Raw genomic sequence first — 12031 nt, forward strand, 5'->3', positions numbered from 1 at the left:
AGAAGGTGAGAGGGTGTTATGAAACGGGAGGGGGGTGGCCTGGTGCTTATAACATAATGACACCTGAATAGAACTACACTGAAAAGGCATCATATCGTCCACTCAGCAGGACGTGAGAAAGCAAGAAACTGGAGACAACATTTTATGCCCGACCATAAGACTTACAAAAAATTATAACATTAACTCGGAATTTCAACAGTTACACAGTCTTTGGCCATCGTATTGAAGCTTGAGGACTGTTAGAAAGGAGTCTAGGGACCATCGAAAATTCATGTACAATCGTGTAAGATGAAAATGGACAAACTAAAGGGTGTGCAATATAGAAGGGTAGTCAATTGACATTCTGAACCTTGTTTGAGGTCAGTAGGTCACATGACCAAGGAGCTATTGAAATTTAAAATTTTGAAAAATGTATGTAAAATCGTGTGAGATGAAAAGGGACAAACAAAAGCTTGTGCAATATAGAACGGTAGTCAGTGGACATTCTGATCCTTGGTTGAGGTCAGTAGGTCACATGACCAAGGAGCGATTGAAATTTGAATGTAAAAATGTTTGTACTTTGTTTACGCTCCCTTACTAATTCAACTAGGAATATGGAATGCTGCTCGCATTTCCACCTGTTTATTAGCTGTGGAAAGCGAATTAATGTCCAAATCGTGAAAATAAGACCTGTGCAATGTTGTGAGCAATTTTTCCAACATCATGACACTTATTTGGAGTCTGTGGCTCAAGTGGTTTGAAAGCTATTGAAACCTGAAACTGTCTTTACCTCGGTCTTAACTATATACTGTTTACAGGGTAAGGAAACCAATATGTAAAACAATTTATTTGGGTGAACTATCATATTTCATGGGAGTTACCTTTTATTTGATAGACGGTTAATTATGTGGGGGGCATAATACAGTGAAACAATGCTGGAACATTGATCAAACTGGACAGTGGTGGTCCACAGTGGTGCAAAAGTTGTTGCTCTGTCCCCCCACCCTGCAGTAACAATATTCTCATTGCGGAGTCGCGGACGTAAGTGACGGAATGACGTTGCTTCCTTTCAACATGGCGCTGACAGTTTGCTAATATAAATGAGTGGGGTTTCCTTTCTGGAATAAATCATATTTTGGTTTCTTCTTAGTACTCCTATATTAGACTCTGCTAAAAAAACGAAGACTACAAGAACACCTTTCTGTCCATGGCACAGCAGCTTTGACTACGGTTCCATCACATCATGTATGAGAGTCAAACGAAAAACATGTTTTTAACCCGAGCACTGGAGAAGATTTTAGCCGATAAGGAGGTGAAAAAAGCTCACCATTCCCAGTTGCGCAAAGCCTGTGAAGTGTCACTAGGTGAGTTTAATTGTGACAACAATGTGTTAGTTTGGGATGTCATCATCATTTGTCATTGGCTACACATCGTGCTACTGCACCCACATCGGCTCGTGCATGCCACGAACTCCCCGGTTCGAAACATGAAGTGCATACATTGTAGCATCAATATGGAATGCGTTCTAAACAAGCATTGCTGCGCTGCAGAATCGAGATTCGATTCAAATACTGAGCCGTAAACTAGCTTAACAGAAATCAAGCAAGATCACTACCAGATATGTAGTTTGTTATGATGCTTGTTGTCATCTGCGTTGTAGCCTAGGAGAGGGCGCAGAATGAGAGGGGTGGTATACTCATACCACATTGTGACCCCAACCGTATCCCCTGTGCCTTCCAAAGCCGGTGTTAATAATGTTGTCAATGTTTACTGTTTACATTGGCAGATTCATTGTTTACATGGGCAGATCACACAAATGCAAATATGGTATTGATTGCAATTGATTGAATTCTCTAAGGAGATTAAACATGGTACAAAAAAATATAAGCTATTGCATTATTTTCATTCAGGATTACCATTTGAATTTGATGAACAAAACTAGACAGGGGATGTCAAATGGCACCCTATTCCTAATAAAATACACTACTTGTAACCAGAGGCCTATGGGCCCTGGACAAAAGTAGGGCTGGCACAATAATCGTATTATCGTGTAACCGACAATAACCGTGAACTAAGGAAAATAATCATCTTAACGCATTCATTTTAGGAGAGAATTCAACTTTCAACTTTATTTTCAAGTAGATACAGTGGGGGAAAAAAGTATTTAGTCAGCCACCAATTGTGCAAGTTCTCCCACTTAAAAAGATGAGAGGCCTGTAATTCTCATCATAGGTACACGTCAACTATGACAGACAAATTGAGAAGAAAAAAATCCAGAAAATCACATTGTAGGATTTTTTTATGAATTTATTAGCAAATTATGGTGGAAAATAAGTATTTGGTCACCTACAAACAAGCAAGATTTCTGGCTCTCACAGACCTGTAACTTCTTCTTTAAGAGGCTCCTCTGTCCTCCACTCGTTACCTGTATTAATGGCACCTGTTTGAACTTGTTATCAGTATAAAAGACACCTGTCCACAACCTCAAACAGTCACACTCCAAACTCCACTATGGCCAAGACCAAAGAGCTGTCAAAGGACACCAGAAACAAAATTGTAGACCTGCACCAGGCTGGGAAGACTGAATCTGCAATAGGTAAGCAGCTTGGTTTGAAGAAATCAACTGTGGGAGCAATTATTAGGAAATGGAAGACATACAAGACCACTGATAATCTCCCTCGATCTGGGGCTCCACGCAAGATCTCACCCCCGTGGGGTCAAAATGATCACAAGAACGGTGAGCAAAAATCCCAGAACCACACGGGGGGGGACCTAGTGAATGACCTGCAGAGAGCTGGGACCAAAGTAACAAAGCCTACCATCAGTAACACACTACGCCGCCAGGGACTCAAATCCTGCAGTGCCAGACGTGTCCCCCCTGCTTAAGCCAGTACATGTCCAGGCCCGTCTGAAGTTTGCTAGAGTGCATTTGGATGATCCAGAAGAGGATTGGGAGAATGTCATATGGTCAGATGAAACCAAAATAGAACTTTTTGGTAAAAACTCAACTTGTCGTGTTTGGAGGACAAAGAATGCTGAGTTGCATCCAAAGAACACCATACCTACTGTGAAGCATGGGGGTGGAAACATCATGCTTTGGGGCTGTTTTTCTGCAAAGGGACCAGGACGACTGATCCGTGTAAAGGAAAGAATGAATGGGGCCATGTATCGTGAGATTTTGAGTGAAAACCTCCTTCCATCAGCAAGGGCATTGAAGATGAAACGTGGCTGGGTCTTTCAGCATGACAATGATCCCAAACACACCGCCCGGGCAACGAAGGAGTGGCTTCGTAAGAAGCATTTCAAGGTCCTGGAGTGGCCTAGCCAGTCTCCAGATCTCAACCCCATAGAAAATCTTTGGAGGGAGTTGAAAGTCCGTGTTGCCCAGCGACAGCCCCAAAACATCACTGCTCTAGAGGAGATCTGCATGGAGGAATGGGCCAAAATACCAGCAACAGTGTGTGAAAACCTTGTGAAGACTTACAGAAAACGTTTGACCTGTGTCATTGCCAACAAAGGGTATATAACAAAGTATTGAGAAACTTTTGTTATTGACCAAATACTTATTTTCCACCATAATTTGCAAATAAATTCATTAAAAATCCTACAATGTGATTTTCTGGATTTTTTTTCTCTCATAGTTGACGTGTACCTATGATGAAAATTATAGGCCTCTCTCATCTTTTTAAGTGGGAGAACTTGCACAATTGGTGGCTGACTAAATACTTTTTTCCCCCACTGTATACAGTAGTTTACCCAATAGCAGTTTTACTTTTTTACATGAATAAGATAAAGTTAGTCATCATTTTAGGAGCAGAACAGCATGGTCGGGAGGAGAAGCTTTATTTCCGGGGTGTCACCAAAGCTGTATTGTATTCATTAGGTGTGTCATAGCTAATTTTCAAAGATGCATTATGATATATTATGAGCTCAAAACATTTTCCATCAAAAATAATTATGACAATAACCATGGCCATTACAATTAATAGTTACTCAGAATTCCATAATCGTCACAGCCCTGGTCAAAAGTAGTGCACTATAAAGGGAATGAGTGGCGCAGTGGTCTAAGGCACTGCATCGCAGTGCTAACTGTGCCACTAGAGATCCTGGTTCGAATCCAGGCTCTGTCGCAGCCGGCCGCGACCGGGAGACTCATGGGCGGCGCACAATTGGCCCAGCGTCGTCCAGGGTAGGGGAGGGAATGGCCGGCAGGGATGTAGCTCAGTTGATAGAGCATGGCGTTTGCAACGCCAGGGTTGTGGGTTCGATTCCCACGGGGGGCCTGTATAAAAAAAAAGATGTATTCACTAACTGTAAGTCGCTCTGGATAAGAGCGTCTGCTAAATGACTAAAATGTAAATGTAAAATGGAATAGGGTGCCATTTGGGATGCAACCATAACAGTTACTGACATAATAGTAGGGTATTTTCGCTAGCCCAATATTAGACCTCTGATTAATTATTTAATTATGCCAATGTTTTGTTCTAGCTTTGCGCGCACACACTTCCTTTACTTCCCGTCTGGGGCAGCACCTGCCCCTTTTGCAGGACTCATTAGCTCACAACAGACAGGTGTGAACCACAGACAAGTGTGTGCGCAAAGCAAAAAAACAACAACCTTGCCATCCATAGACTGCTTACAGGGTAAGGAAACCAATATGTATTTGTGTCATATGGGTCAACTATCCCTTTAACATTGTTCACACTTTTTTCACTTAATAGCAGCAACAACACCATCTAGTGGTAAGACCTGGTAATATCAGGATGTATTATGGGACATAAACCTAACAACATCAATGACTAGTTTCTCTGAACAGGGGGGAAAAGCTAGTGGGTGGCTTTTGGCAAACCGGATGTTGGGTACTATTTATATTTAATATAATATCAGTCCTTTAAATTAAAATGGCCAATTTAGGTGCAATCAATTAGTTAATCTTCTAGAGATCAAATTATATATAAATATTTTGGTCGCCGGAATACTTATCTTATCTGTTTCTAACTGCAGAAACCATTTCAGAACAATCTGAGATGGTGGGTGCCATGGCTTGCTGAAATGACATGGAATGACCCATATGACACACATAGACTTACACACTGCCTATCATGCATTGCTTATACCCTCCTAAGTATACTGTAGATCAAAAGTGAAATATTAATCTTTGCCCTGCTGAAGGCAGATGTCCAAAGCACACGTTTCCAGTCTTGATAATTCGGGAAAATTTTATTTTTAATTTCCTTCTCAAGACTAGAAACCCATTCAATAAATAATGTATTATTTGCTGTGGCACCACTGATTAATTAATTATTGTTCACCTGCAGTGTTAATGAGAGGGGTAACACGTCTGAAGTCTGTTCTTTGTTTGCATCCCACATGGCACCCTATTCCCTATGTAGGGAACTAGTTTTGACTAGGGCCCATAGGGCTCTGGTCAAAAGTAGTGCATTATGGAATAGGGTGCCATTTGGGACGTAGACTGGATTGTGTTCTCACTGGTTCGAGGCAGGTATGGGGACGGGGACAGTGGAGGAAGCTATACTGTTAGAAGCACACTGAAGTTCGTTTCACTCCCCCTCTCCAGGTGATACAGTACAAACAGTGGAGCTATGATGATCTTTGTTTTCAGTAGAGGCTGTCATCTCATCTCTAGACATCTAAAGCATGCTGATACAACGTTGATGAACTGAGAGCGGATGTAGTCCGCTTATTAGTGTTTGAACTGTGTCTCTCCCTCTCCTAGTTGGCAGAGACTAAATAATAGGGGAGCACTGTATCTATGTTATAATGAAATATATTTTACCTTAGCTTTGTTGTGATCAGCCTGTAGATTCAAGTGAACATTTAGGTAGATGGTCAAGGAGAATGTGTTGTCCATAGTGATATTTTAAACAGTTCACTCTTAACTTTTAGCATTCATCCCAAATAGCACCCCATAGGGCTCTGGTCAAAAGTAGGTCACTATATAGGGAATAGAGTGCCATTTGGGATGCAGTTAAGTATTTTCCAAACAATTGAGAAGTGGTTTATTGAACTAAAACAGAGGGTCTTTGTACACCACCACCCTCCATATGAGCACCCATAACCCCCATCATCTGCAGTGTAAGATCATGATAATAACATTACAAGATGGCTGCCATCCAAGATTAAACCTAGTAGATGATGACCATGACCCCCAACCTCATCTTCACTGGCTGTAGATTGGCTGCTCGACCGTGGAGTCGCGGACAGATACTGGATGTTTCATTAGCCGCATTAAATGCCTGGATGACCTGCTGCCTCTTTACTTGGTTTTGGGGGTAGAATATGGTGCAGATGTTTTCTCAGATTGTTTACTGATTGCCTTTGGGGTTGACATGTCATGGGGGTGCATTTGTGTCTTCTGCATTCCACCGTACACTAGGCTAGTTATTTAGTTAATTTTCATTCTGTATTGATTGAGTCTGGTACGCTATTTAGCTGTCGGTGCCTCCCTTTACTTTGTAATGTAAATGATGGAGGAGGAGTGGAGGGTATCTCTGTATCTGCCATGGTCCAAAGTATTGAACTATGTAGGGAGTTGGTTTGTGGTTATAGATTGGCTGGTTGGTGGAGGCCAGGAGTGATGATGTCACTGACATGAGGCCATTGGTGATGATCTCATCATGACTCATGAAGGACTCATGAAATGGACAGTAGCTCCTATGCAGAGATATGTAATATTATATTACAGTATTGGATCTTTTTTTCTCCTGTTCAAAGACTCGGAGCATCTCAACTGTAATTGTAATGGGAGTTTTTTTTAGCTGGATCAAAATGGGGCTTAGGTGATTGGCGTGACAGTGTCAGTGGCCAATGCCGCTGTCTGCGACAGGACATTTTAGAGGCCCTTAACCACAGAGACAAAATGTAGCTGTTTTAAAGCTAATTTCCTGCAATTCTACAATTTTTTTCATGGGGCGGAGAGAACATTTTACAGTTTAAAATTCTACACATTTTGTCATGCCTTATGCCTTGTTCTTATGCTATCTGAGGGACTCAAACATTATAACAAAATCAATAGGGGCCCCATGCCATGCCAAAAATACTCCTGAATGCATAATATTTGTAATTTTAGATGCTCCCTGACTGTCTAGTATTTATTTTGGTGATTTGTTATTTCCCCAAGATTATCTTATAAAAAAAAATAGGTCTATGATCTTTTCTACATACTTTATATCTGTTTTTAGTCATTTAAGTTTACACTGAAAATGATTTACCATCCTGAAAATGATTTACAAAAAAACACTTTTTTCCTTCTCTTTTCTACTGTTTGGACTTAGGCGGCCCGAAAAAACACTTAGGCGACCCTCCAAATGCTTCTCTATACAGACAAAACCCTGATTGCCAGCCTACTTCATTATCTGTATGGAGTGTTCAAATCTCCTAATCTTCTATGAAGGTCAAGGGCAGGAATTTATAGTCGTGGAGGACATGGGCTAATTTGACAAAGTGCCCATGCCTTCATGTAATGAAGCTCTCTACTACTGGGGTATTACATTGGCTGTTGATGTATTGACCTTGATAATTGTTCATGTAGTAATAGCAGCATCATACAGGTCATGCAGGGCCAATATCATGGCTCTTTGGTTCATTGTTTCTCTCTTTCTGTTTACAGAGGAAATTAAAGAAGAAACAGAGAAACTGAGGTAGGTTTATTTTGAGATATAGTGTGTGTGAAATGTCATCTGTAGTAAATAATGTCAAGTTTTGTTTTGATGTGTCTCGTTTTTTTATTGTTTTCTCCCCCAATCCCTTTGTTGTGATTGGTTAATAGCCAGATGGGCCAGTGAACTGAAGCTCAATGCAGCTCGGTGACCCACACATCTCCCGCTGCCTTCTGTGTGGCGGTTTCATTTCTTTCACACCTGAACTCTCACAAGTCCTAGTCACCACCCCAGACCCCATGCTGAAACACTGACCAGGCACACTCCCAAGTGATTCCAAAATAGCTTTTTATCCCCTATATAGTGCACTATATAGGGAAAAGGCTGCCATTTGAGACACACACACTATAGCACAGCAGTCTATGAAGCTTTAATCACTCCTCACTCAATGTTAAAAACAAGACACTTTTTGATTTATTGACAAAAACAAATGTGCGTTGGGGAGATGAACGCCTCTCGAGTCTGAGATAATATACAAATAAAGTTTATTACAAAACATGACTCAGCTTATCTGCTTCATAGCCAGCCTTGTTAAAGTTTGAGGAAATGAGAGGGAGGATGGAGCCGAGACGAGAAGTGTGATAAAGAAGAGTGACTCAGTACTGATGGTCAGCATCCCCCAGCTAACTGACAATGGCTACATCCTGATTCTCTACCCTTCTCCTGAAGTGTGCACTTGCACACGCCCCCTCATGGATTTGAAAGCATTGGATTGATATAAGCATTGGCTGTAGGGAGTTTCCACCATTGTTCCATTGGAGGCAGTGTTCAAGTGCACACTTCTGGAGAAAGGTAGAGAATCGGAATGCACCAAGTGTGTTTCTGACAGTGTCCACCAAGCCGACACTGGTACTCCTCTCCTGACCTCCTCCCGATCTCGCTAACCTTCTCTGCAGTCTGCACGCAACTCTACTTCCAGCTGCCTACCTGAATGAATCACAGCAATGCTAATGTTTACAGTGGACCTTAGGAGCATCAATATGACTGTAGCATGGAGGCCTATTGGGGGCAGTTGGCCATTGCTCACGAGGAACAAACGTTTCATATTAGATGGTTGAATTCTTCAGACGTTTGTTTGGCCTAATGTTTTAACCATTTAGTTGTCACTCTGTATTCCCCCTTTAGTCCCCCTCCTGGAGACAACAATGCTTATTCCAGTGCTCTACCACCGGTCAAGTCTAAGGATACCGTCGTAGAAGCAGACAAGTACTTCCTGCCGTTTGAGTTAGCCTGCCAGTCCAAATGTCCTCGCATCGTCATCACATCTCTAGATTGTTTACAGGTCAGTAGCAGGTTACACTACACACACACACACACACACACACACACACACACACACACACACACACACACACACACACACACACACACATTACACACATTACACACACACACACACACAGATTCAGTAAACATATGTCTTATCTTATGCAAATGGAAGTTATTAAATGTCTACAGTATTTATCTGGATTATTGTATCATACACAGTTAAGGTAAGGTTTATCCTCACTTTTCTTTCTCCAGAAACTCATTGCTTATGGCCACCTCACTGGAAACGCTCCAGACAACACTACACCTGGAAAGAGGTTAATCGATAGAATCATCGAGACCATATGTGGCTGCTTTCAAGGCCCTCAGACAGACGAAGGTGTTCAGCTGCAGATTATAAAGGTGTGTGGTCTATGAGCTCTCCTCTCCTCTCTGTAACAGACAGACCAGCCCCAGCCTGCCTCTCCTCTTCACTCCTCCCCAGTGTTAATCCTGTGTCTGGCATGACTGGCCCTGTTGGCCTGTGTCTGTCTGTCGTCTAACCACTGAGCAGATAACACTAATCAATGGTGTGTTCAGGCCCTTCCTCTCAGGGTTGTGCCAAACTAGTTGATCTAACAGTTGACACATACAGTACCAGTCAAATGTTTGGACACACCTACTCATTCAAGGGTTTTTCTTTATTTTTACTATTTTCTACACTGTAAAATAATAGTGAAAACATAAAAACTATGAAATAACACATATGGAATCATGTAGTAACCAAAAAAGTCTTAAACAAATCAAAATATATTTGAGATTTTTCAAATAGCCATCCTTTGCCTTGAGGACAGCTTTGCACACTCTTGGCATTCTCTCAACCAGCTGAACCTGGAATGCTTTTCCAACAGTCTTGAAGGAGTTCCCACATATGCTGAGCACTTGTTGACTTCTTTTCCTTCACTCTGCCATCCGACTCATCCCAAACCATCTCAATTGGGTTGAGGTCAGGGGATTGCAGAGGCCAGGTCATCTGATGCAGCACTCCATCACTCTCCTTCTTGATAAAATAGCCCTTACATAGCCTGGAGGTGTGTTGGGTCATTGTCCTGTTAAAAACAAATGATAGTTCCACTAAGCCCAAACCAGATGGGATGGTGTATCGCTGCAGAATGCTGTGGTAGCCACCCTGGTTAAGTGTGCCTTGAATTCTAAATAAATCACAGACAGTGTCACCAGCAAAGCACCCCCACACCATAACACCTCCTCCTCCATACTTTACGATGGGAACTACACATGCAGAGATCATCCGTTCACCCACACCGCGTCTCACAAAGACACGGCGGTTGGAACCAAAAATCTCAAATTTGGACTCCAGACCAAAGGACACGTTTCCACCGGTCTAATGTCCATTGCTCGTGTTTCTTGGCCCAAGCAGGTCTCTTCTTCTTATTGATGTCCTTTAGTAGTGGTTTCTTTGCAGAAATTCGACCATGAAGGCCTGATTCACGCAGTCCCCTCTGAACAGTTGATGTTGAGATGTCTGTGACTTGAACTCTGTGAATAATTTATTTGGGCTGCAATTTCTGAGGCTGGTAACTCTAATTAATTTATCCTCTGCAGCAGAGGTAACTCTGGGTCTTCCATTCCTGTGGCGGTCCTCATGAGAGCCAGTTTCATCATAGCGCTTGATGGTTTTTGCGACTGCACTTGAAGAAACTTTTTAAAGTTCTTGAAATGTTCTGTATTGACTGACCTTCATGTCTTAATGTAATGATGGACTGTCGTTTCTCTTTGCTTATTTGAGCTGTTCTTGCCATAATATGGACTTGGTCTTTTACCAAATAGGGCTATCTTCTGTATACCACCCCTACCTTGTCACAACACAACTGATTGGCTCAAACGCATTAAGAAGGAAATAAATTCCACAAATGAACTTTTAAGAAGGCACACCTGTTAATTGAAATGCATTCCAGGTGACTACCTCATGAAGCTGGTTGAGAGAATGCCAAGAGTGTGCAAAGCTGTCATCAAGGCAAATGGTGGGTATTTGAATAATCTCAAATATAAAATATATGTTGATTTGTTTAACACTTTTTTGGTTACTACATGATTCCATATGTGTTATTTAATAGTTTTGATGTCTTCACTATTATTCTACAATGTAAAAAATAAAGAAAAACCCTTGAATGAGTAGGTGTGTCCAAACTTTTGACTGGTAGTGTATGTAGTGGACATACTCCTCAGTTGTTGGTTTTGAATGTTCAATATTACTGCCCTCTAAGCAATGGCATCAAAATCATGATTTACAGGGACAGGAGGCACCCATAATTGATTTGTTAATTATATAAATGATTGAACATTTGATGAAATTGGACTAAGTTCTGCAGGGTTTCTCATAATTTTATAATGCTTTGTGTTCAGTCATGAAAAAAAACCTGTCTTGTTTACTGTGAGCAGTAGTGACTGTTAGGTCAGTGCCATAGAAATAGAATAAGTTAAATGGGTGTCTCCATTCAAGTCAATGATGCCAGAATGGGTCTACTGGCAGCCATTTTAAGTGTACCCATAGAAATAAAGCATTCTAGTTCTATGGATGCTGTCCCTCTGCAGGCTCTGCTGACAGCGGTGACCTCTCAGCACATCGAGATCCACGAGGGAACGGTGCTGCAGGCGGTCAGGACCTGCTACAACATCTATCTGGCCAGCAAGAACCTCATCAACCAGACCACGGCCAAGGCCACCCTCACACAGATGCTCAACGTTATCTTTGCACGAATGGAGAACCAAGCAGTAAGCGCACACCTCTCTCTCTCGCTCTCTCTCTCTCGCCTCTCTCTCTCTCTCTCTCTCTCTCTCTCTCTCTCTCTCTCTCTCTCTCTCTCTCTCTCTCTCTCTCTCTCTCTCTCTCTCGTCACAAAGAATTGCTAGAACGAGAATCCCCATTCAAGTCAATGTGCCATGATGGGTGGACCGGTGGCCATGTTAAGTCTACCCATTAGTGTTCCAGTAAAATGTCAGTAGTCTGAAGGCCTTTTTTCCCCATTCTAGTAATTCTATTTCTGTGATTTTGGCATCGATGGAAAAGAAGCTGGAACACAATAATTTCATTTTTTAAAGTTTAT

At 41.8% G+C, this 12031-nt stretch overlaps 1 protein-coding gene across 1 annotated transcript in view; it reads left to right on the top strand.

Moving 5' to 3' along the window:
- Positions 1–1063: 1063 nt before the first annotated feature.
- Positions 1064–12031, top strand: part of LOC121535182 (brefeldin A-inhibited guanine nucleotide-exchange protein 1-like) — a 39113-nt gene continuing 28145 nt past the window's right edge. Inside the window, exons 1-5 of the mRNA XM_045206291.1 lie at positions 1064–1343; positions 7610–7640; positions 8784–8940; positions 9183–9329; positions 11520–11699. Of these exons, the coding sequence (XP_045062226.1) occupies positions 1223–1343; positions 7610–7640; positions 8784–8940; positions 9183–9329; positions 11520–11699 (636 nt within the window). The 5' untranslated portion in view covers positions 1064–1222. The remainder of the gene's footprint in view (positions 1344–7609; positions 7641–8783; positions 8941–9182; positions 9330–11519; positions 11700–12031) is intronic.

The sequence above is a fragment of the Coregonus clupeaformis genome, chromosome 21 (assembly GCF_020615455.1).
Source record: "Coregonus clupeaformis isolate EN_2021a chromosome 21, ASM2061545v1, whole genome shotgun sequence".
NCBI lineage: Eukaryota > Metazoa > Chordata > Actinopteri > Salmoniformes > Salmonidae > Coregonus > Coregonus clupeaformis.